Source organism: Podarcis vaucheri (assembly GCF_965113315.1).
Source record: "Podarcis vaucheri genome assembly, chromosome: 4".
In the NCBI taxonomy this organism is placed as follows: domain Eukaryota; kingdom Metazoa; phylum Chordata; class Lepidosauria; order Squamata; family Lacertidae; genus Podarcis; species Podarcis vaucheri.
Genome location: NC_138762.1, coordinates 86,530,184 through 86,556,324, shown reverse-complemented (window position 1 = coordinate 86,556,324; position 26,141 = coordinate 86,530,184). Strand labels below are relative to the sequence as shown.

The 26,141-nt window shown below is 41.5% G+C and overlaps 1 protein-coding gene across 4 annotated transcripts in view; it reads right to left on the bottom strand.

Annotated features, from left to right (window-relative positions):
- Window positions 1-2,063: 2,063 nt before the first annotated feature.
- TMTC4 (transmembrane O-mannosyltransferase targeting cadherins 4) overlaps window positions 2,064-26,141 on the bottom strand; it is a 48,001-nt gene continuing 23,923 nt past the window's right edge. For 3 of the 4 annotated variants that reach the window (XM_082218628.1, XM_082218630.1, XM_082218629.1), the window contains 12 exons: window positions 24,748-24,840; window positions 21,088-21,249; window positions 19,181-19,383; window positions 15,950-16,121; window positions 15,713-15,844; window positions 11,315-11,394; window positions 9,448-9,555; window positions 9,205-9,346; window positions 8,467-8,581; window positions 8,220-8,332; window positions 6,532-6,601; window positions 2,064-6,016 (listed from right to left, as the gene is read on the bottom strand). In XM_082218628.1, coding sequence (XP_082074754.1) covers window positions 5,865-6,016; window positions 6,532-6,601; window positions 8,220-8,332; window positions 8,467-8,581; window positions 9,205-9,346; window positions 9,448-9,555; window positions 11,315-11,394; window positions 15,713-15,844; window positions 15,950-16,121; window positions 19,181-19,383; window positions 21,088-21,249; window positions 24,748-24,840 — 1,542 coding nt within the window. In that variant the 3' untranslated portion in view covers window positions 2,064-5,864. The remainder of the gene's footprint in view (window positions 6,017-6,531; window positions 6,602-8,219; window positions 8,333-8,466; window positions 8,582-9,204; window positions 9,347-9,447; window positions 9,556-11,314; window positions 11,395-15,712; window positions 15,845-15,949; window positions 16,122-19,180; window positions 19,384-21,087; window positions 21,250-24,747; window positions 24,841-26,141) is intronic. The other variant, XR_014218606.1, reaches the window with a different exon arrangement.

Genomic DNA, 26,141 nt, shown 5'->3' with positions numbered 1-26,141 from the left:
ATGATTGACGTCACGTTTCTTCAACGTGACAGAATCAGCGGAAGGATGAACGACCGGAGGAAAGAAGCCGGCGAGGAAAGCCGCCGTTGTCTAGGCAACCGCACGCCTGCGCAGTGCGGCGGGAAAAGCAGGCGAAGGAAAGGCCGAACGGAGCGATAACTTTCTTCAGTGAAGGGCAGCGGGCAGGAGCCGGTCGTTTCACCTAATATATGTGGCAACCCCGTTCCTATGTCTGCTCACTTGGGAGGTAAGTTCACTGACTTCTGTGAAGCTTGCATGTTGCGTGTTAAGATTTTTTTTGAATTAAAATATATATATATATAACCCGCTTTTTAAAAAATTCTTAAGCTACTCACTAAGTGGTTTTCCACAGGACGTATTGCATTGCTGCCAAAAATACTCAGAAACTCCACAATCGCTATATTGGAAAGGCTGCTGCGCCTGTTGGATTTCTGCCTGCTGTGCACCTTCTTACAGGCTTGCCACTTTTCCTTCTGATCAGGGACCCTCTGGCTTTAATGCTTCCAAACTACGGTCCATCGTGGAGATGCAGGGCTGAGCAACTAACTACACCTGTTGAATTTCTTCACATTACAAGAAGAAGGTGGAAACCTAGTTAGTGCTAGCCTTAGGAAAAGAGAGGGTTGGAAGGCTAGGACTGAGAGCAGAGTGGAATTGCCCAGGGACGCGGACTTATAAAAAATATTGGGGGGGCCCGGGAAAGCTCGTGAAATGTAAATAAGCTCATGAATATGCAAATAAGCTCATGAATATGCAAATAAAGTGGCGCCGCCCCCTCGTGAGCGAATAGGGGAGAGCGTGCTGCTGCCTATTAATCAGCTCCGGAACAGCTGATATGCGGGAAACCTGGGGCTAGAGGCAGAAGCCCCCGCCCCCGGGGATTCCCCTGTTCTCGCGGGGGACGGCCGGGGCTCTCCAGCTAGGGCGCGCGGCTGGCTGGCTGGCTGGGGAGGGAGCAGGTGGGGAGGAGGCGGGGGACGGCGGCAAGGGCGCCCGAGATTATTGGGGGGGCTGAGCCCCCCCAAAATTTTTTTTGAGGGGGCTCAAGCCCCCTCAAGCCCCATGGAGTCGGCGCCTATGGAATTGCCACTTTATAACTAATTTTGCACTTGGGGTTGCAGTATCAAAATACCACCTATCTTAAATCAAAACAGAACAACAGTCTGGAACAACAGGTTCTTCAAGATTCTCACCAACCAAATGCACGCTTGAGATATTGGGGTGAGAATAGTATCTTTCCGCAGATTTCGAGATACACTCTCTCCATGTAGGATGTTCAACAGACACTTAGAAACTATAGTAACATATAGATGGCCTTGATCCATCCTTGCTGCCTTTGGGCCATATCTATATGTACTTAATATAAGATGAATTGGGGGAGAATCAGAGCTAAGTTTTATGAAATGTAGATCTCAAATCTCTTATCAAAAACTATTGTATGCACAAGCTAATTTAAGCTTCACACCAAAGTGATTTTCATCCTTGTCAGATTGTGAAAAAACTTCTCTCTTAAGTTTGAGTAGTGGCAATCTGACAAGTTTTCTCCTAGACTTATTTTATCCAAATATTCATCACCTGAACTACCTAACGTCAGCTGGAGGGCACAGGCTCTGGCCTCCCCCAATCTTTTTTGTGTGTAGACATTATGAGAGCCATAGGGCAGGCCAGATACAGAGTTACTAATACACTAAAAAGCAGACCATAAACAAGTATTGTGCTAGAGAGGATCAAACTAAGTGAGGGAACAATATATATACACCCCCCCAACTTTGTGTAGGAAAGCAGCTGCAGGGGAGAAGCCAAATTTGAGCACTTCATGTGGATAAAGATTTTAGCACCCCCCAGCTCTGCTCAAAGCAGGTGCGCCCCCCTCAGTTGTATGAATGTTTCAAAGTTAAACAACAAAACCACCACAGCTATTTAGAAAAAAGGTGCTTTCCCCTTTTTCCATTTGATGCATTACCACTGCCCTTTCTGAAACATTACTTTTATCATTGTTCTTGAACAGGTTTTATTTTTACTCTTATAAAATCCACAACAGCCAAAGAACAGATGAGGTTTTATTACAAATGTTGTCTTATAAAAGAAACTGGAATGTATTCATTAAAATTCAATGTCATTATCAATAACTAATCCAACTATCAGTTGCTACCCATTGTCTTCAAAGTCCTCACTTTTTATTATTATCCAGCCATACAGTTTAATAGGCCCCGAAGAAATTTATAATACATCAGAGGCTGACATTCATTGGACATATCACCAAATTGGCTACAAATCTTTTGTTGAATTCTAAAACAATTATTTCAGTATAAAGCCCATACTTGTTTGTGCTTACAAAAGTGTAGATGCTTATGACAAACCTTGTATCACAGAAATGAAACAATCTTCTGTACACTCCGCTTTTTAGTAAGTAGATTTAGTAGGCAGCAGTCACTGCTTATTCACTATTTTCAAAAGAGTTTTAACCTCAGAATTTGCAGTACAATTTCAAAAGATTCGGTTCCAGCTTTCCAAACAACTAATATTCCCACAGCCACATTCTACATCTGTTTACTTAGAAGGAAGTTCCACTGGACTTAATCCTAGGCAAGTATGTCTAGGATTGCCACCTTACATGTAATCCTAAGTACTATGGTGACATGCAGTTGAGTTGAATTGATCTGGGATGCAGAGGATCAAACTATGTTGGATATATCAGCCCAGCAGCCTAAAACGGCACACAGCTCACTTTTGCCTTCATGGCTTTTGAATGTTAAGAGACATGTATGCCTTTGCTAAGCGTATAGCAGGGGTGGTAGGAAGAGACTGAGATTTTCTTCTTCTTATGAGTGGTATCTGACTAAGTTAGAATAGTACCATTAAAATCAATGGATTTGTAGTCATAACTAACTAGCCCCCTTGATTACAGTGGGTTTACTCTTTGTGTGACTTAGCCATTTACTACTGTATATTTTTTAAAGCCGTATTACTGTATATTTTTAAAGCCTTTCTATATTTCTAAATTTAAAATAAATTTCTAAAACTGAATTATAGCAATCTGTATGACATTTAATTATCATTTTCAAAAGTAGGATCACTTCACACATCACCATTCTGCCCTCCCAAAAATACATATACAAACAATATGCCATAAGCATACACGGAAAAATGCCACATATGAATGTAACAACATACTATATTTGTCAAAGTTGGTTGCAGCTCCATGTCAAGTTTAGGCTTGGTTGTATAGCTAAAGTTGCCTCTGCATAATATGTGAAGTAGCCTTTAGGACACTATTCAAAATGTTTGCCTAGGCAATGTTTTATAGTTACATTCACATGACAGAGCTGACAGCTAGGAGACACATTAATTTCAAGTATTATTTATACCAACAAAAGTCTAGAAAATGCTGATCTACTTTACATATGCTTTCAAATCAGGAGATCCAAACATTTCCAGGCTGTTAACAAAAAAAGTAAATTTAAAGAAATGTTTCATGCTCTACATAAAATATTAACTCACTATGTTCATACCAAACAAATACTGCAGGCCAACAGGGATAAGTATCATATGTTAACTGCAGGCAATAGTAATGAATCAGACAATTAATTACATCAGACATCAACAATATTCAAACATAGAACTATTATTAAAATCTTATCCCATCTGAGAAAATGGTCTGTAAGCACTGCATGTTAGAGGAAATTGCTGAATCATTTAAAAACAAAACATAAAACAACCAGTGGAAATGATTTCTATTTATAGTTTGTACACTTTTTTCTTGTGTATGTATAAATACATCAACACTATGTTCTTATTGGGGTCATTCACATTATTTTATAATATTCCATATAGCAAGACTGTCAGCATCCTGTGTATTACAACAGTTAAAACTATTTTATTCAAGGGACTGAATAACATTTAGAACATACTGGGAGCAGTTGCAAATCCTAATCAATTCAGGATGTGCATGCTGTCCAGTGGTTGGATCTTTGTCTCCAGCTCTAAGGGCTAGATTGGGTCCATGTGCACCCGTGTTTTAAGGGTGGTACTGAATCCATAACAAGATAGCCGCCAAAGCCAAGTGAACGAACTGGTACGTATATTGTATGAAGAGTTTTCTTTTTTGAAACTCAATTCTGATCTTTCCATTCTGAGAAATAATGCTCTATATGGGAAGGATTCTAATGCAGCAATATCTCTCTTGCACAATATACATAGCAGGACAAAAAAGGTCAACATTTGATTTTGACTTTGCTCCTCAAAAATCCAATCTGCAGCAAGAATAAATTGAAGTATGGAAGAACAGATCTTTTTCTGATATGCTGTCATTGATTTTTAGGTAAACTGTACCTGTCTGTAAGTGGTCTTTAGGCAACCCCTAAAGCTGGAAAACAATAGTTTATCTGGGACTGTCAAGATTACACAGGTGGATATCTCAACATTGCATCTAGGGTGCAATGTTGACATAAATCCTTTCTTTGCCAATAAAGACGTCGCAACCACATTTCTTTATTATTTTAGGCTACAATGGCCCAGATCACACATTTCTTCCTGCACTTGGCTGCACCCTTAGGGATGTTCCATGTGAAGGATTTTAGAACGTGTTAACTGGGCTGTCACTTCTTTAAGGAACCATTAACCCTCAGAGAAAAATTAAGTCTGCTATCATCCCCAGAGAAGACTGAAGAACCCTTCATATGCCACTTGGATTTCAGCTACTGATACCCTAATGAAAGCTGCTACCAACAAGACAGCAGATTAAAACCTAATCAAACATCTAAAAATGTAATAACCACTGCCCAGCTGAAGCATTACAAGATTCTGGGCAAACTACCAAACATGAAAGGCTTTACAGTTTAAAGTACTCTTGACGGTTACTTTGGGATGCTTGACCATTCAAGTCACTACCTTTAAGCTGTACAACAGCAACTAAGGATAGATTCTGAATCTAAGAACAATTTGAATTAAACTTCAATCCTCAATTCACCATAAATTGTTGAAAATAGTTCATTCTATCCTGTTCTTATCAAGTATATTAGCAGTGTATTGCGCAAACACCCTCCCCCATGTTTCTGAAGCATGGCCTCTCCAGAGATTAATGAGGCAACATTTGTGCTCTCGGTAATTCACTGGGCCACGTTTCATACCAACGCTGCATCAGAATTCCTGCATCAGTAAGATGTATACACAGGCAAAACAAATTATATTTCTTTTCCACATAATTGTACAGTGGCACCTCAGATTACATACACTTCAGGTTACACACTCCGCTAACCCAGAAATAGTGCTTCAGGTTAAGAACTTTGCTTCAGGATAAGAACAGAAATTGGGCTCCGCTGGCGCGGCAGCATCAGGAGGCCCCATTAGCTAAAGTGGTGCTTCAGGTTAAGAACAGTTTCAGGTTAAGAATGGACCTCTGGAACGAATTAAGTACTTAACCCGAGGTAGCACTGTACTGTGGTACATTCGCACTCCACTGCTACATGCATTTTGAATATGCCCTTCTTTTTATTTGAATAAGTTGCCCCTACCAGCACAAGTGCTCCGAGTATAAGAATGTAAATATTCAACAGGTTTTGAAACTGGGTCAAAAAGCTGAAAGCATAAATACAAACCTTTCAGTTCTCCAAATGAAAATTTCAAAACCAGCGTTGCTTTTTATTTTTTATTTGTAAAGAAATTTACTTCTGCCACTAGACTTCATGAAACATTTTGAGTATTTGTTGCTGGTGCTATAATTATTGGGTTATTGTTGTGATTTTTTAAATGACAGTATGACTGAATGCTTCTCTCCCTGGTGATTAGTAGCCATGTTGCCAATAAATGGTATGCAGTACGCATTCAAAGCCTGAGAAGAAACCTCAGACATCGCCTTTTTTTTTCAGTTGGTCCAGTTTCCTTTTTAAAAGACTATAGTTTTCCCTGGTCCCAGCTGCTGTGGGGTCAAGCTTCAGAGAGATTTCATAGTGTTTCTTGGCTAAGTCAAGATTTCCCCAGCGATGGTACAGCACAGCTGAAACAGCAAAGAGGAGTTTTTGTTAGCAACATCGTTGAAGGACAGACAATCTTGCCAATTACTTAGAAAACATTAAAACATTTGGTTGGCTGCCGGCATGGTGGCAGCCTGCTCTGTTGCCAGCTGGAGGGGACACGTTTGGGAGCTGAGCAGGCCAGGGAATGACAAGAGTGGATTGTGCTAGAGCCATAAATTGCTGTTTTTATCAGGAGAGCTCATGGCGGTTTGCAAGCATGGCACAAAAGAGCCAATTTGCCACCACTGACATGCAGCCACCTCTGGGCTGTAGTGTGCTGCCTGGTTGGTCTATTATACAATGCATTGAGCTTTGCATTTTTGGAACTCTTTTCTCTAGCTGGCAATTTGTTTAGCAAGTAGGCAGAATAGAAATCTCGGCAGCAGAATAATGCCTTAAAAACAGTAGTTTTTAAGACAATTAACATGAAAAGAAGTACAAGCAGTGTGTCTGATTTTTTAAAAGTTTGCACTAGGGGAGCTGTAAAATGTCTTACCCAAATTACCATGGTAACTGGCTGCAGTTGGATTGGCTTTAATTGCCTTGTGGAACAAAGCTTCAGATTCCTGAATAATTCAGAAAAAGAGATCAACAGGACAAGCTATTTCTGTAGTGCATACAATGTCAAGTACAACCAAACACTACCAATTACCTCATGCTCTGTGGTCTATTAATGTGATTATGTCACCATATTTTTTTCATGTGCATTCACACTTCTACTTCTCTCTAATGGATATACATACAATATAATTCACAGCCTGATCCAGCTGTTGTCTGGTAGTTGCTGTCAATTAAACAGTAATTACTTCTGTGCTAGTAAGAACACAAAAACACTTGCAGACTGCATTATAACCGGATGCTCACACAAATCACCACTTAAAACCTGCATATTTGTGTTAAAATGAAGTTAATCCCAATAAAATCAATGAGATGAATCTACTTTTATTACAGCCAACAATTTTTAAAGGCTTATCTGCTTTGTTTTGCAGACAATACTTCTAGAAAGAAAAAATGCTCCACAAAAGACTTTTCACTTGTTTTTCTAACTGACTTGCTTCAAAGATTCTGACCACTGAATATTTTCATTATTCATTTTCAGTTTTGCTAGGCTCACACATCCCTCTTGCATGACATCATTAAACTCTGAACAACGCATACAAAATATATACAATTACTCAAGAAAAACAATTATTTAAACAGATAAGAGATTAAAAATACTTTTAAAGATGTTCCTATGCAGCGGATGCAGACTTAATTACAGGGCTACTTAACACAGCTTTATGTCTGTTTATAATCCAAGGATAAGTGCTGATTCTAATTTAAATGGTTTTTTTTCAGGAAAAGCCTTGGCTTATTTCTATATTTATCAATTTGAATGATGATTTTTAGATGTGCTGCATGTAAGATTAAAAAATATTTTTATGTGGTTTCTGAACTGTTCTGCAAAACACGCTTGCTTGCCTCCCTAAATCAAACTCATGAACTTGTTCACAGTAAGGAATCTAGTGTTTTCTGTTTAGGTAGGAATGAGTAAAAGTCAGCTGAATAATACCCAGAGTGTGTGTTCCAATATCATGTGATTGTGGGGACCCCTGAGAACCTCAGCTAGGGATGTATCAAGTAAATTAGTTTAGCACCCAGGAGTTGATCAGACCAGGGCCCTAAAGGCTATCTTACTTCCTAGAACATATCCGAAAAAGGAAGATTTGGCCTATAAAAACCTCAGATTACTCGGGAATCCATGTTCAACTGAACTTTTCTATAGCTACTTTGCTTTGATGTTTTCCCTATTTCCCTCTGAATTATCAATGAAATTATTCTCCTATGTTCATGAAATCTAGGGCTGGTAACTCTGCAGGTTCAGAAAACCCAGCCACATGCCCAGCTCTTTGACAACATTACTGTGTCTCTATAGATCAAGGCAGCATATTTTATTCAACACAGGTGACCTTGAATAAAAGGTGGTAAACCCCATACACGAGTAGTTTGCCATGACAACATGTACATGCCACCACATTACGAATGTGCACATCTATTTTGCCACATGTACCTACAGAACAACACTTCAATTTGTCTCTAATGTGAGTTGTAATTTTTTTGAGAACCTATTCAGTCTATGAACAATGGAGAAACAATTAAAATAATTATTTCATTCAAAAGTTATGATTGGAAATATTTTACTACCTTATATTTCTGTGACTTCCCCAATACATTTGCCAGTGAAAACATAAGAGAATGGTCATTGGGTATTAGCTCCAAAGCCTCTCTTCCAACAGCTTCAGCTTGTGCTAAGTTACCTAGGAACGTAAGAAAAGAGAGGAAAGGGTGCTGAATAGCACAATAGTTTTTATTCCACAAAACCGTAAGCAGGGCAAAAACTGCATAAATGCATCACTTATTTAAACGTTGCTGGGTAATTCTTATACTGTACCTGTATTATCAAGCAATATAATCATGTTGTTCCAAGCCAAACTGTGTTGTGGTTTCAGAACAGTGGCATTCCTCCATGCATTCAATGCATCTATGTGGCGATTGAGGTCAGCATACTGAAACACGGACGACAATATGAAAGCAAATACAGTAACGGTAGCCCTGAATAAATTAGATCAATGCTCAAATTCCTCTCCTGTCTAGTCCCACTCCTGCTTATATTACTTTATGCAAAAAAACAACAACCATGTATATATTAAAAAAACAATAGCAAATAGTGCTGTATTTTGGGGACAAGCTCTTGAAAACAATTTATAATGGTCAAAGCCACGAAAGGCAATCTGCATGAAAGTTCTCACCCACTGATACTGTAGGAACAACACACAGGAACATAGGAAACTGCCTTATACTGAGTTGGTCCATCTTGCTCAGTATTGCATACACTGACCGGCAGAGGCTTTCAGGATTGCAAGCAGGAGTCTCTTCCACCCCGACTTGGGGATTGAACCTGGGACCTTTTGCATGCAAAGCAGATGGTCTGCTATGGGCTGGAGTGCAGGGCTGAGGATGTGCCCTTCACCTACTGCACTCTGAATATTATTAGGAAGCTGCATGAAACGTGCCAAAGTACTGCTGTTTAACCACACTGTTAATGAAGTATGCTTAAGTTTGCCACCGAGGCGACATTTCATCTTAGTCTCTTGCTGTCATTAGCACACATGTAATGCAATTCACTTACCAAACGTCCTAAATTATAGTAACAATCTGGGTATTTTTTTCGGTGTCTAATTGCAGTCCAATAGCTTTGCTCGGCTTCTCCATACCTTCTTAAGCTATTCTGCACTATTCCCAGATTCATCCATGCCGCTGCAAAATCAGGCCTAGGCAGAATTGTTGGATACGTTTAGTATATAGGACAGGACACAGCACTCCTTCTATATGCTCTGCAGCAACAACTGGAATTGTGTATTTAAAAACATACTGTATTTGTACAGCTAGTGACAGCAGCTCTTCAGCTTCATGGAGTTCATTCCTTTCTTTCAAGATATTTCCCAGGTTGTTCATAGCGTGCACATATTTAGGATTCAATCTGGGCATGTAAAAGGGGGGAAAATAATTACTCATTGGAAAAAGGCAGCTTGACTCATTTTCTTTCATTTACACTACAGTAAATGAAATCTGCTGGATTGATTGCTTCTGTCGACAGGTGTCTTTTGTACAGGTACTGTAACGAGCTGGGATTACAGGTAAGACCTCTCCCTTACAGCAGGTGCTTCTAATCTCAGCTTGTTACATACAGTGAAGATACTAGGTAGCTTGACATCTGGCTGGTTGATAGGGGATCAAATACTTATTTCACTCATTATAATGCACATCAATCTCTGACTTTTGTCTTCTGGGTTTCTGGGGCTTTTCCTGTTGTTATTCTGTCTCTCACAGCTACAATAAAACTACCATTAAAATTATGGACTGGTCATTTCTTTGTCAGAGGGCAAACATGCAAATTTAGCAGGCGATCAAATACTTTCCCCCCTCACTGTATAGAGCCACCAACTTGTGAGACTCCACCTATTATTTGAATCTCAACCTGACCAAACATAGGAAATTTACACCTTAATCATATATTAAATCACCATCACCAATCTTCTCTAGACTACAGTGATTTACAGTGGTACCTCAGGTTAAGTACTTAATTCATTCCGGAGGTCCGTTCTTAACCTGAAACTGTTCTTAACCTGAAGCACCACTTAAGCTAACGGGGCCTCCTGCTGCTGCCGCGCCGCCAGAGCACGATTTCTGTCCTCATCCTGAAGCAAAGTTTTTAACCCGAGGTAATATTTCTGGGTTAGCGGAGTCTGTAACCCGAAGCGTATGTAACCTGAAGCGTATGTAACCCAAGGTACCACTGTATTTAAAAGGAGAGACAGGAAATGGTGACCTCTCTAGAACGTGATGCAGAAAGAAACGACTTTATTGTAGCTTCGTTGCTAGGATGGCTTTGCTATCAGTGGTGCTTGCCTGCAGAACATGTTGAGCCCATGCAGAGGATAGTGCTTTTACCCAGGCAGCATTATCTTGCTTTAAATTTAAAAACAACAGGAACACAGGTCTCCTTTATTCATTTTTCTACGAACACATGTCATCCCTTTTATTGCCTTCATCCATGTGCCCATACTTAATTTTGTTAGGTTTGTACTACCTAATTTTCTTTTGGCTTGATAATTCTGGAATTTCACACAACTTCCAATACACAGTAGTCATACTTGCCACTATGATCGGATTGCACCCCTTAATCTATGTATTTAGGATACAAGATATATGAGTGTGTGTGTGCACACGCTAGTATCTATCTCCTAACAACAAAAATATTGGATTGAAATTTAATAATCTATTGTATTTTCTACTTTTTCAGCAACTACCCAAATCTGGATTGGGATGAGACCACCTCACAATTTTTCCCTGTGTTACATTGCCAACATTTTTACTCACACTGTGCACATTTTCCTAACCATAGTGTTCTAAGCTACTTTCATTCCCTGCCCCCCATGGAATAAATTCTCTTTTGAATGATTCTAATAAAATTAATTTATTTTAAACAGTGCATTGAGATGTCATGTCTTCCAGGCTCTTTTTTATAAGCCAATAAATGCAATATTCTGAATATTTTTTCCTGTTCCTCTTTTAAATCAGTTTTTATTAAAGATTTTCTTGTGTAACAAACAAATGAAAAAAAAGGTAAAGTGCATATACTGTCTCCACTTTCAGTTCATAGAGCCTTTTTCACAGTTTGTTTGCATTCATTGTGGGGCACTTCCCTGTTCCTCTTTTAAACAGTAACTGGCACATACCTGACAGCTTCCCTGTAATAGTTAATTGCAGCTGTTTGGTTGCCTTTATCAGCCAGGTTTTTGCCAACGTTATAATGAACCTGAAAGTAAAAGCCAGAAATGTATTAATTGTTCCAGACATTTATTACTGTTAGATACTAATAATGCAGCATTTATCTCTGCAACTGCAATTTTGAAAATAGATTTATGGTTTAACAAAGCATCTTAATTTTGTTTATAAATATATATACCACAGGTCAAGGTAAGTGCAACCTTCTTTGAATAATATGCATAATTTACAGTGATGTGTCAAGCTTCAAGAAGGGGATGGCTTGAAATAAAAACAACATTGTGCTTTGACCCCTTTTTCCAAAGCTGATGCTGAGTCAAGCCTCTGAAGTTCAGAGCCAGACTCGACATTGTTTGTATGGGCCCACAATGTTATCTCTTTCCTTAAACAGTGATAGTAAAGGTAAAGGTACCCCTGCCCATACGGGCCAGTCTTGACAGACTCTAGGGTTGTGCGCTCATCTCACTCTAGAGGCCGGGAGCCAGCGCTGTTCGTGGACACTTCCGGGTCATGTGGCCAGCGTGACAAAGCTGCTCCGGCGAACCGGCACCAGAGCAGCACACGGAAACGCCGTTTACCTTCCCGCTATAAAGCGGTACCTATTTATCTACTTGCACTTAAGGGTGCTTTCGAACTGCTAGGTGGGCAGGAGCTGGGACCAAACGACGGGAGCTCACCCCGCCGCACGGATTTGAACCGCCGACCATGCGATCGGCAAGTCCTAGGCGCTGAGGTTTTACCCACAGCGCCACCCGCGTCCCTCACAGTGATAGTATGAGGTAGGATATATAGCAGGGGCTTCATTAGGCTTTTAACACAGTCATGTTATGTTCAAATAGCATCAACAGCTGCCAGGAAAAATAAAAAATGTAGCTGAAGGGAATATGACACAAGAATTAGAGAGAAGAAAATAATATTCAGAGAACAAACATCCCAGTGAAAATGCAAGTCTTCAGCAACTTTGAAGTTCACCGAACATTCATCCAACTGAAAATTCATGCCTATTGGTTCTGATTCGTTTTGGTTGAATGTGTTTTCTAAATTTCCACACAAATATTTACAGAAATTTGTAGGTCAGCAAAGAACATTATTTGAACTACTCGATCTTCTGCTGACTCTCCAAATTTCAGCCCTGCAGGTTTCTGGAAGAACTCTTTTAGATTGGGGGGGGGGCATGCAATTGAGTCCACAGCAGGCCCCAAATGGACATAGAAACCTGCCTCTCCTATGGGCCTATGCCTACTTCAGCATCATAGGTTAATGGTATTAACCAGTGTTGGTGCCTATACCCTCGCTTAGCATGCTGACATTGGCCACAGAAGAGGGAAGGAGTATACACTGTTGGTTGTGGCAGCAGCATCCCAAGCCAACTAGTCCAGGCATCCCAACATGTTTGTATACCAGCTAAGGCCAGATCAATCTACAGTGGTGCCTCGCAAGACGAAATTAATTCGTTCCGCAAGTTTTTTCTTCTTGCGAGTTTTTCGTCTTGCGAAGCACGGTTTTCCATAGGAATGCATTGAAAATCAATTAATGCATTCCTATGGAAACCGCTTGCCAGGCTGGCGGTGCGGAGAAGGGCTTTTCTCCCCACCGCAAGCCTTCAGGACAGGTACGGGAACAGAGGGGAAGGCGCGCAGCGCTTTCCCTCTGTTCCCGGGGCTTGCGTGGGAGGAGGGTTTTTCCTCCCCACCGCCAACATTCAGAACAGCATTCTGAATGTTGGCGGTGGGAAGGAAAACCCTCCTCCCACCCCAAGTCTTCAGGAAAGCCATCCGAAGCTGGGCGGCAGGAGAAGGTGTCCCCCCCCCCCGCCCGGCATCGGAGCTTCGTTCCGATGCCGGGCGGCGGGAGGAGGCGTTCCCCCCCCCGACCGGCATCGGAGCTTCGTTCCGATGCCGGGCGGCGGGAGGAGGTCCGAGGACAGTGGGGAAGACGCGCTGCGCTTCCCCGCTGTCCCGGAGATTTCCCTATGGGCTGTCGTCTTGCGAAGCAAGCCCATAGGGAAATTCGTTTTGCGAAGCGCCTCCAAAACCCTTTCGTCTAGCGGGTTTTCCGTCTTGCGAGGCGTTCGTCTTGCGGGGTACCACTGTATTTTTACTTACCAGCAAATACCATTCCCACTGCCAAACAAGTGTAACAAAGCAATTGGTTACACGATGGCAACTAATGAATCACTTTTCCCTGCTAAGAGCACCTAGAAACACAATGTGAAAGAAGGGTATACTTTTATTTTATTTGTATACCGCCCTCCATCTGTTTATTTCAGAGCAATCACAACATAAAAATATAAAACAAAACAAAATGCATAATAAAAGAATCCTACGTGCTTGGCACCATACAGTATATCCAACTCCAAATAGACCTTATGTTTTCAGAATTAAAACAAAAGGAAACTGCCATATTCACAATTGAGGAAACAGAAGCCAGAGGCCTAGCTACATCTTTTACAAGCAATCTACAATAAGGAAGTGTGAAACACTGTGTACCACAGAGTGTGGAAGAGGTATAGCTGAATTTTGTTGTGTGACAAAAAGGAACGGTTCAACCATGGGGTGGAGCTGCAGCAGTGCTGTTCTGTCTGCATGGGCAGTGACAGAGCCAATACAGTGCTCCTGTCTGCATGCCCTTATTCCTCCTGAATAAGTGGGCTAAACAGCTCCTGTCCACTCCCAAACCAATCAGGGACAATGTGTTCCCTAGATCCACAAAGATTACCGCTCCTGAAAAACAAATGCTATACACAACAGGCATATATTGAACTATTATAGTTCCTCTGTTCTGTCTCCCTAAGGAACCCTAGGGAAATCAGTTTATAAGAGAGATGGAAATCTGTAACATGCAATCCCAATTCTTTGTAAGTGCCCTACAGGTTTTTCAAAATTGGCTGCAAATACTGGTGATACTGAACATTTTGTTTGCTTTGGGTCTTAAACTTCAGATTTTGTGTACTTTTTTTGGCTTACCAAACACAGTAAACTGCCTTTTGCTAACTTTCAGTAGGAAATGTGGGACATAAATTCAATGAATCATCACCACCACCTTTTAGAATAAAGCATAGGCTAGAAAATTTCTAGTTCAGGTGTTTTAACTTTTCTGCATAAGCTAAGCCCTGAGAAACAGATTCGGACTGAGAAAAGGATATGGATTGCCAAGCTCATTCATGAACCAATTCAACTTTGATGCTAGGCAGATGTGATACACTGTTGCTTACTATTTTATATCCCACAACTGCTTTTAATAATGCATAAAAGCAGGGATTGACCTGATTTCCAGAGCAGCATTATGCATGCAAAGAACAATACAGATCTTGAATTGTCTGTGATCCTCTTATGCTCATTCCCGCCATTAAACGCCACAGTAAAAGAAATCCTCTGCGCGGGATAACTTTTAAGGTTGCATCTTTACTGGAACTGATAGTTTGTTTGGGAGTTAAAAAAAGCAGTGTGATTTCTTCAATTGCCATTCCTATAAGCCCAGCTTGGAAACCTGGGCTGCAAACCAGCATATGACCACTTAAATTAAGACCAGGTAACCTGGCACTCAACAATGAATCAGGGATATGAATCAGCGGCGGAGGAAGCCGCTCAGGCACCTGGGGCGGCGCGCACAGAAGGGTGGGGCAAGGGCAGGGCACACTGCGGGGCCTCCAGAGTCTGCCTGCCTCCTCCCACCCAGCCGCCCTACAGATGGGGGGGGAGGCAGCGGGCGAAACATTTGGGCAGCACAGAGCCTGTGCACGCTCAAGCCACCGTGTCTTTCCCAGAAGAGACGCATGGCTCGGACATGCTGCAGGAACCGTGGTGAGTGCCACCTGGCATTTTGTCACCTCCCTCAGTGGTGACACCCGGGTCGGCCCACACCCACCGCACCCTCTTCCTCCGCCCCTGATCTGAATTAGTATTCGCCATGAATTAGTATTTTTGGACCCAAGACCAATCTTTAACTAAAGATTGTTTGGGGACCTGTTTCTCTTTCTTTCTTTCTTTCTTTCTTTCTTTCTTTCTTTCTTTCTGTTTGTATGGCGGTAGTGTTGCGGCTGCAACCTACCTTCCATCAGGCTGCAACCTGGTAGTAGCTCCCGACACACCAGTTGAAGACCAATGCTCTAAATGATGGGAAAGGCACACAGGAATGTACCACAGGGATGTAGCTGCATTTTAGGTCCAAATGACAGAGGAACAAAAAATAGTTTTTGAACTTACTTGGTGGTGTGGGGAATGACTTAAAAGAAAACACTTTCAGATTTTTAATGTCCTTTACATTTGTTCAAATTTCTACTTCAAAATAGGGATTTGCCTTTACAGAGTGCAATGCATATGGCTAATGCATATTACTCCAAAACTTACTTTTGCATTCAGTGGACACACAGACAAAGCACTCCTAAAAAGTTGTTCTTCAGATCTCCACTGGTTACTGCGGATAACACAACGCCACACATTTACCAACAAGAGGCCCAGCAGAGCAGCAACAAGAAATTTCTTGGAGAGAAGAAACACATGTTAGGAACCACAGTTTAAAGCTTTTTGTGTGTGTGTGTGTATATATATACCTGTTGTCAGTTATATGGATCCTTTTGTTAGTACCTTTTTTTTAGCTTGTCTGCTCAATAGACTGAATCCGTATGTAATCAGCATGCAATAGCCAATACTTGGGAGATAGGTAACTCTTTCTGCAACAACAAATCCAACTCGAAAGAACAGATTACTTGCAGGAAGGAAAGGGATGATGAGAAATCCCAAACCCAATGTCAGGATTCTGGAAAGCAGAAAGTAAGTTACAGGATGAACAACTCAATCATTACTTCCTATGATATTTTTATGCTACAACTTAGTATCTGCATGTAAAAAGCTGGGGTTTCAAAGAATCTGTTTGAATTCTGTCTTTTTAGCATGGAATCTTTAGAATCCATGCTGAATTCCATTCAGTGACATCAGAAATACGGTATCATATGGGGAAAATTCATGCCATGGCTCTTTTCTATACAAATATCTTCCTACTTCCCAGAAACGGTAATGCTGTTGCATGAAGGAACTGCTGCATGGGCTCCTCTGTGGGGAAACCTGGAGATTTCTGATGCTACTAAGCAGGGTGGGAAGGAACTACTCAGTGGAAGATCTCGTATCACTAAAGGTCATGTTGGAAAAGACTCCAAGCAATTCAGGAGTTGTGTTAATGATGTCCACGTGCTTGCCATGTAATAGTTTGGTGATCCAAAGTTTAACATAATGTACTCAATCTAAACATTCTAAATATGCATGGGAAGCCCTGGTTTTGAAGCGTTTACCTAAATGGGAAGGGGAGTATTTAGTAGGGGTGTATAGCAGCTCTTTGCTGGGGCTCAATAATGAGGTGAACTGAGGTAATTTCACCACTTCCTGAGCTGGGCCACAGGGTCGCCAAAGCACCCAGTCACTCCCCCCACAAGACCTCACGTTGCTCTGCTGCTCTATAGTTTTTGTACTCTACTTTGTGTAAACTATATTTCTATATTTCCCCCCCCATGCCCATATGTTTCCCTAGGTCTATGGGCTTTGCAAAAAGCAAGATGTTCAGAATGCTACCTGTGAAGCACTAAAGTGCTCTGGGTGATTTTGTTGTTGTTGGAAGCAGAGCAGCTGAAGATTTTTATGTTTTTAAGTAAGATGCTTCATTTATCTTTTTTTTAATTAAGGCCACTGTTTTACTTGGGCAGGGGGTGGGAATCTCTCGAGTGCTTCAGCGCTCCACAGGCACTATTCTGAACACTTGCACCTTGTAATGTCTGTCTATAGGAGGACACAAGCACAAGAAAGTTAAGCCAGCTGGTATGAAGCTGCTAATAAAAGTTATTTTAAGGTAATCAAGAGAGGCAACCCCCCACTCCCTCCTCAAAATTATGAAGCCAATATGGATTTGCTGGTTTTAGTCCATTTCTGGAAAAAAATGAAAGTGTTATTGACCTTTTCTTTGTTTAAAATGTCACATTTTAAAAAGTTGTCTTGCACAAGACCCCCTGGAACTGCCTGCCTGTGATTTGGTAGGTTTAATTCATTCTGAAGCTCCCATGCCTGTAGATTTAATGCCCACTTCTGTCATAAGGGCAACAAGTTACAACTGTTTTTTAGATTCTCCTGATATTTAGTATGTATAATGAGAAACACTAACATCAGGGTCTAGTTTTTAGCAAAATGTCTCTACAGTATAATTACTGTTTTACCACTGGTATCACTGGGCACAAGAGTTCTTCCTACAGTGGTGCCCCGCAAGACAAATGCCTTGCAAGACGGAAAACTCGCTAGACGAAAGAGTTTTCCGTTTTGGAGGTGCTTCGCAAAACAAATTTCCTTTGGGCTTGCTTCGCAAGACGACAATGTCCTGAGAGTTCCTGCTGTTTTTCCTCCCCCCCTTTTTCTAAGCCGCTAAGTCACTTATCAGCTGATCCGATCAGCAGATAAGCCGCTAAAAGCTGCTAATAGCGCTAATCCGTCAATGGGCTTGCTTCGCAAGACGAAAAAACCGCTAGACGAAGAGAATCACAGAACGGATTCTTTTCGTCTTGCGAGGCACCACTGTACTTTATGGTTTACCACAGATCATGTGTATCTGCTTTGCTTTCCCCCCACTATACACAAGCACAAATGATTAACTGCAAAAATCCATGTTTATGTCAGGTCTCCTTTCTGTGATTCCAGGATACGGTTGTGTTTGTGCGTTCTGGATATCATCCAGGAACACATGTATGGAAGAAAATATTTTGATAGCTTATCATCCAAATATTAGCATACAAACAAAAAGAAACTTTTAAGGATCTGCCAAGGAAAATGAGGGGGCAGGGGATCCAAGGTATCTTAAGTGAAAAATTCCTGAAGCAAAAATGCAAAATGTAATCGCATCTATGTGTTGTACGCAAACCAAAAAGATGGCAGCCGGCCCAGGGGTTAAGAGTGCAAGCTGTGACATTGCTGGTTCAAAGCTTACACCTTAGGCAAGCCACTATTTCGCAGGAATGAATACTACCTTGCAGGACTGTTGTAAAAGTATGGAAATAATGCACATGAACTGCTATTAGGACTCAAAAGCACTATTATGTCATTTGTTTTTATTTGTTTTTAAACGGAAAAGCTGGATCAAGATTAGCATGCATCCTTGTGGAGGAATAAAAGGCCAATTTGAACAAAGTGCAGTTTTGCCAATTAAAAGGATTAAATGTTTGGTTCAAGAACACCAGAAGAACACCTGTAATATCTTCTCAAAAAATATTGTTTCATCCTCTTAAAGCAACTTTCATTTCTGTAAGACGACAGGGGTTCCCCTAGCCCACCCCACATTATTTTCTCTCTGACTGTTTACTGATGAAGAGTAATCGCTCTGGGACAGCATTTTATTTTTTTAATCAACAGCCAGAACCATTTTTTTCTAAAAGTTTTTTTTCCTTAAGGGTTTTTATTATTATTATTATTAACAAAAGAAACATTGTGGAAAGAGGTGAAGGAAAACAACATACTTCAATTACACTTTATTCTGACCACAAATTACTTTTTACCCCCTACAGAGTTAAGGATCTGAAAATGCCATTTCAGAAAGAACATAAAGCAGCCATCCGTACCTCCCTTTTACAAGTTTGCCTCCCCATAGTCAGTGTAAAAAAATGATGGAGCCAAATTGGGAAGAGAATGCAAGTTGGAGCTATAAATATTTATTTGAACTGGGTTTGCCAAGGTATATTGATTCCACTGATTTGTTGTTATTTTTTAAAAAAGGAAGAGGAGGAAGATGAAGAGTGCTGGAAATAAGAAAACCCAATTAGAAATTTAAAATTCAATAATGTCGTTTACCTTCTCTTCTGGCTGTCTTCGGAGCACAAGGCTTGGCACATCAGAGCAATTAGGCAGAACCAAAGAACTGCTAGTGCAATTATTCTCCAGTCACTGACTGATTTAATAAGGGGCACGCAGCCCATTGACCAATCAAAACACAGCCACCAGGGACACAGCAGCAACCATGCATTCAACGAATAGTAGTAATTATAGTTTATAGCCTGTCAGTCAAAGGAAAAACAAACATTTACTTCATACTGAACTTTAAGAGGCTGTTAGGAAGGGGGGAAGGGGGTAAAATCACTACTACTTTTTCAGATCGCCTAGTTTTTATTTAAGCCTCCTCTTTAACAAAACTGTTTATCAGATAAAACACGTATTGGCTCCAAGACTCTAGCCTAATCAAATGTAGGTTAATTAACGTTATCTCGGTGTAATTGCATGTTCTGCTGTCCCCTGCTCCCCACTATACAAATTTGGCTGCCCAAAAGAATATTCTTTTCTAGGAAGGCTTGTATGGTTACAATCCAGTGTGTGCCACTGGCAATATCCCACTTCTGGCTTTTGCTCAAAGTTCTTTGGCTTCTGCACCTAACAGTGGGCTCTGCCTTACACAGCTCCAGAGGTCAAAGCATAGAGAACATATGTGACTGAAAAACTACGGCTACTCAGATCAAGACAGTTCCGTATCATTAATCTAACCAGAGTGTGGTAGATCCAGCAGAGCCATTAGACATTTCCAAAACAAAACAAATCCCCTGATCCATAGGTGAGCATTAATTATTATTTTTAAAAAAGGAGTGGGGAGACCTTGGTAATATGCCCCCCTTGTGGTGCCGGCTTAAGCTGGGCTTTGGGCAAGAGGCACGAGGCTCTGACAGGGTCCCACAGCCCTCCTACCTTCTTTTTGAAGCCCAGTAGACACTTGTCTGGCTTGGGAAGGAGGCTGGAGGATTCTAGGACCAGTGGCGTGCAGCCAGTGGCCTCAGGGGACTAGGCTAGTCCCTTAAATGTTCCCCTGGCACCTCTGGCCCCAGGAAGCTTCTGCCTGGCTTAGGCAGGAAGGAACGATGCTCACACGCACAACGTCGCAACATACCACACACAATCACCTTCACAAGCTGGTCCTCTGGTCCTAACTTTTCCCCTATGAAAAATTTCACCGCACATCACTATCTAGGACCCTGTCAGAGACCTCACACCTCCTTCCCAAAGCCAGGTTAGCACTCACTGGGCTTTGAGAAGGTGCCCTCCTTGGCTGTGTGCCCAGTGTGACCACACTACTTGAACTACCCAAAATCTGCCTCTGACCCTGGAGAGAGGGTGACACCCTCCTTGGGTGCTTTTGCCTTGCTGGAATGAGAGCACCTTGAACTGGGGTAATGCCTCATGAGCTTGGAAGGGAGATGGACGTGTGTGTGTGTGTAAACCTCTGCCTTTTGCATGGCTGGAATGTAACCCACTGTACAAAGGTCAAGAGTCATGTTCGTTCCTCCACCCCTTTCTGCCCCCAGCCCTGTCCACAACTGGTGTGTAGCTGTCAGAAGTTGCCCATATGAAATATGGACATTGGACACACCCGATTTAAAACATTCACATTCTAAAAGCATCATTCATTCAGCACCCTCAAGGAATGACGCTTTTACCACTTTGATGGTTCAACTCTTGTAAGATATGTAAGAACACACAAAGCTGCCTGATGACAAATCAGACTGCTGGTTCATCTAGTCCACTACTGTCTACTCTGACTGGCAGCAGTCCACAAAAGCCTTTTTGCAAGCCTACCCTTGGGAGTTGCCAGGAACTGAATGGGAGAACTTGCTACGTACAAAGCAGTTGTTCTGGAAATGACACATGGCTCCTCTGCTTTATTTTTTAGTCCTTAATTTGTTAGCTCACTGAAAAGCAATGCCTTTGCCACTTACCCTCACAAATATACTGTCTGCGAATGAAGCTGGGTTATCCACTTCAGTAAACGCCGGTGGTCCTGTGCCCATAATCCTCCAGCGCACATACAGCATGGTGGCTCCTCCAGATAACAGAAGAGTCATCCTGAACAGAAGTCCTTTTCTAAACACCACTAGGCTCTAGAGAGGAAGAGCAGAAGAAAAAGAAAAGCTCAGGTCATCACAACTTTTTCCTTTTAAAAACTGCAAATTCAGACAGAACTGCAAAATTCAGACAGTACTCATGCTTCTCTAACTTTGCCATCTACTGACCCAATTAATGATAATGATGATAGTAATAATAAGGGCTCCTGCGCTTGTAACAGACACATGGTAGAAAACGTTTGGTTGCTGTATTGTACCACGGTGATTTAATGGTGAGCGAAGCCATCATCATTAAAGACATCAGATCCCCGTACAGGTGAGGCAGAATACAGACAATACAACGCTGCCAACGAAGACTCTGCCAAGCATGGAGCGAATTGTACAAGCAGCCCTGCGCTGCATTTATATTCCATTTTCCACAGAAGTGCAGAAAAGCCACAGCAGTCAGTGTGGTGCAGTGGTTAAGAGTGTTGGACACAAGTTCAAAGACCTATGCTGCCCTGAAGCTCACGGGGTCACCACCTCAGACCAGTCTCTTAGCCTAACTTACCTCATAAAGTGGTTTTGGGGTGTGTGGAGAAAACCACACACAGCTCCTTGGAAGAAAGGTGGGATATACAGTACATGGACTTAGGTGCTGCCTGGTGGCGCTTAATGGGGTAGAAGCAGGAGGAGGCAAATTGATGCAGTAGCCTGGAGCTGGTGTAATAATCAAGCCCAATTCCGCCACCCCACCCCTCTATTCTCTTTTATGAGGCTCCTGCTAACGGGGATCCCACCAGTTACATTTCTACCTACTGGCACATTCAGTGAGTAGAACATGGGAACTTTTGTGCAACCAGAAACGGCACTGGTGTCACTTGGCATGCAGAGGCTAGAGGGCTGGGTGAAGAGGTACCTCCATCCAATCCACGACCCCATCCCATCTGGCTCAAAGGGTTTTAGTAAGTGTCCTGGCTTTTAAAGATAAAGTAAATCTTGAGTCCCTCTTGCTGCGAAAGAAGGGTAAAACGAATGTGGACAATCTCAGAAGCCAGCTTTCCCCTACTGCCGTTCTGCCACCCTTACCCAGTGGACTAAGATTTAAGACTTTGATGTGCCTATCCAGGATCGTGAGAAGACAGACAGTTTATGCCAGCAGTGGAAATAGATGAACCAAGAAGAAAAACAACATTCTGTGCCCAAGTCATCCAGGATTTCTGAAGAAAATGGATAGGTCTCAAAGCCTCTCCTCAGCTTCATATTTATTTTTTTCATGTTTGGAAAACTGCAGGAAGAAGCCTGCATATGAGAATCAATGGTGGTCCCATTTGAATCCTGGCCCAAATTAAGTTCAACAACTGTGAGCCACATGATAGCGACATAAAAGTTTGTGAGGCAACTGTCGTTATAGCAACACTGCCAGTTACTAGTATAGGGTACAGATATGAAATTCTTCAGCATATCCTCATATTATTAGTATCCTACCTTGCAGTATTACAGACACAACAGGGAACTGCAAGAACATGAAAGTCTAATAAATAAACTTGCTGTTTGCTCTGGTTCATCTACACCATAAAGATTTACAATAAAACATAGGCACCAATCTTTAGCATACTGACTTGGAAATATGCCCCACTGAAATCAATGGGGTTTGCTTCCAAGTAGGCACGTTTGGAGTTGGTTGCAAAGGGAAAGAAGATGCATAGTATTATCAAAGCTTTTGATCAGGCATGTGAAACAGCAAGTTTCTAAAAAGAATCTGTATATATTTTATTTGTTACATCAGGCACAAGAGTACTCTCACAGCTTTAACCACCCTGACTTTATAAAATTTAGAATTTATCATGGTGGCAATAGTTATTTAAAGGATGGAACAGCCACCATGACATAGCATTTCTTACTCAACAACCACATGTAACTGTATTTAGCATTTCACTGTATTTGACAGATGACATGCAACACTTTAAAGCATTCGACTAACAAATAAATAACCGACACCCTGTTTTATTTTGTACAGTGAATACGCAATGTAATATGAGATTTGGCAGCAGCTTACAGCAGTTGACAATTGCTAAACACCAAAAACAATCAAAGGAGACTGCTAACACTAGAGTTTCAAATTCTGCGGTAAAATGTCAAATGAACGCTTTAATTTTCAGCAAAGTTTTTTTTAATAAAAAAAAACATTTAGCTTAATGAGCTACATTGCAGGGGGTTGGACTAGATGATCCTTGGGGTCCCTTTTGGCTGGGGAAAGCTCTCACAGAAGCCATTAGAGAGAAAGAGCTACATTAGGAGGCTGAGGTTTGGAAATCTGAATAGTCATTTGGCTAAAAAACTGAGCCCCCCCCAAAAAAAAAGGAGGGAGAAAAAAAGGAGAGAAGGCAGGAGAGATGCTAACAAGAATGGGCACCAGGAAGAAAAATCTAAGGGACTTAAAGAGATGCATGTTGTAGCCTGGAAGAGGTTTAGGAAGAGAGAAGCAAGTGTTGGTCGGTCAACTTGTGGCCAGTCAAAAGCAGGATAAAATGGAATGAAAAGTATGGACTTACAAGAACAGAAGACAGTAAAGATATGAAGCTAAACAAAGGAGACCATAGGAGCCAACTCAGCTTCCCCAATAAAATATTTGAGGGGCATTGCCATTCAAATGGTGTGCGTGCACTGTTTCTTATGCGGGGCAGGGCTTACCTTAACACCCCCCCGGCCAATATTTTATTCAAGTTTGGACCCCTGAAAGTAAGCCTGGAACAAAGGTTCCCATAAGGCAGGCATAGGCAAACTCGACCCTCCAGATGTTTTGGGACTACAACTCCCATCATCCCTGACCACTGGTCCTGTTAGCTAGGGATGATGGGAGTTGTAGTCCCAAAACATCTGGAGGGTCGAGTTTGCCTATGTAAGGCCTGAACTACATAGGGTGGGGACTGAGGAAATTCTGTACGCTACTGCTACAGGAAGGAAGTGAGCAAGCCAGGGGACTTTAAAAGTTCAGGAAGGCGATTTTAAAAAATATATATATTTGCATTATATTTTTTTAAAAAAACCCCACACAAAACAGGGACACAAATCTACACATCACCTACTCATCTTAAGGTGGCACAAAGCACAATGTATATTCATTGTTAAAAAAAAATCCAAAACAAAAAACAGAATTGTGATCGGAAGACAAGAGTTGCTAGGTCTGCCCTATTGGAAAATGAGATTTTAAAGGATGTAATTTTGTTATTCTAAGAAGAGTTAATCTGATCCACATGATTAACTAGTTTTAGTAGCATTCCCTCTGATATTCAGAGCAGTGCTCCACAGAACAGTTGCAGTAAGTCATGTTAAAGGATCTGCAATATTGAGGCTTATTGGGGCTGAAATCATGAACACTCACATTTTGAAGGCAATGTTCTGTCACAGTGTTTGACCTCCAAATAATCTCACTTACTAGATCAAAGAACAGCTTGATCTTTCATGCTGCTGTAGATGTATTGACGCTAACACTTAAATGCTAACTGTATGAAGTTAAAGCGGCAGCTCTTTTAAATATATAAATGGAATCACCTCCAGCGACTTGTCCTTGCGCAGTATCTTCAAAAGAACTTCCAAAATATTGAGCTTGTTAATCATCACAGCATCAAAAAGAGCGTTCAAACCCTAAGAAGACAGGGATGAAAACAAAACAGGGAGAAGGTGAAAGAAGGTTAAGAAAGAGAAAGGAGAGATTTGTCTCGTTTAAATTTTGGTATGTATTTACACTATCTCCACTGCCTTGCGGGATATTGTCAAGAAGGGAAAAGCTAAGGATTAAACACTATACATATCCAGAGTGGAATCCCTAAGATGGTTGGATGGTGCCTTGTATGCCTCCTTCTGGCAACTCCTGCAGCCAAACTGGTGCCAAATGTATTGCTCTGCTTTCCTTTGGGCTGTATCAGTGAGCTCGAAAGGAGGGACGTCATCCGGGCAGACCAGGACCTCCATACATACTGCCCAGGATTGTGCCCTGCGAAGGTCACTTCCTAATGCAGCAGTTTCCCTTCACCACCATCTTGAGACAGATGGATACCAACAAGAGTTACACCATGCAGTTCAATAATTACTCTGGATCTGTGTAGGTCTCTTAAGCTTCAGTTCAATTACTTAAAACAAGCCTTTCCCAGCCTGTTTTGGACTACATGCTGGCTGGGGTTGACGGAAGTTGTAGTCCAAAATGTGTGGAGAGCACCAGATTGGAGAAGACTGGCCTAATCCACTTCATTTAACTATTTATTTGTTTAAACAGAATTTCTATAACTGACATGAAAGTTTTTTTGTTTTAAAAATCCGTACAGTGGTGCCCCGCAAGACGAATGCCTCGCAAAACGGAAAACTCACTAGACGAAAGAGTTTTCCGTTTTGGAGGTGCTTCGCAAAACAAATCTCCTATGGGCTTGCTTCGCAAGACGAAAAGGTCTTGTGAGTTCCTGCGGGTTTATTTTCCTTCCACCCCCCCTTTTTCTAAGTCGCTAAGCTGCTTATCAGCTGATCCGATAAGCCGATAAGCCGCTAAAAGCCGCTAATAGCGCTAATCCTCTAATCCGTCAATGGGCTTGCTTCGCAAGACAAAAAAACCACTACACGAAGAGAATCACAGAACGGTTTCTTTTCGTCTTGCGAGGCACCACTGTATATACATTTTATGAAATAAATATATACATTTTTTTGAAACAAATAAATAAAAACAGCTGCTTAATTTCTGAAAACCTCTAAGCGGTTTACCATAGGTCATCCTGAATGAACTGTGACAAGCCCGGTGTGCTTCTCCTCCACGTGCAAGAGAAGCAGGGAAAACACTTTGGAACAAAGCTCAGATCAATGTTAATATACAAAAACACCTGAGAAACAAACCAGGAAGTTAATCTAGAGTTTTGACATCTCGGTTTGTTTAAACTAACTTTGGTTAAAATAAGCCAGTG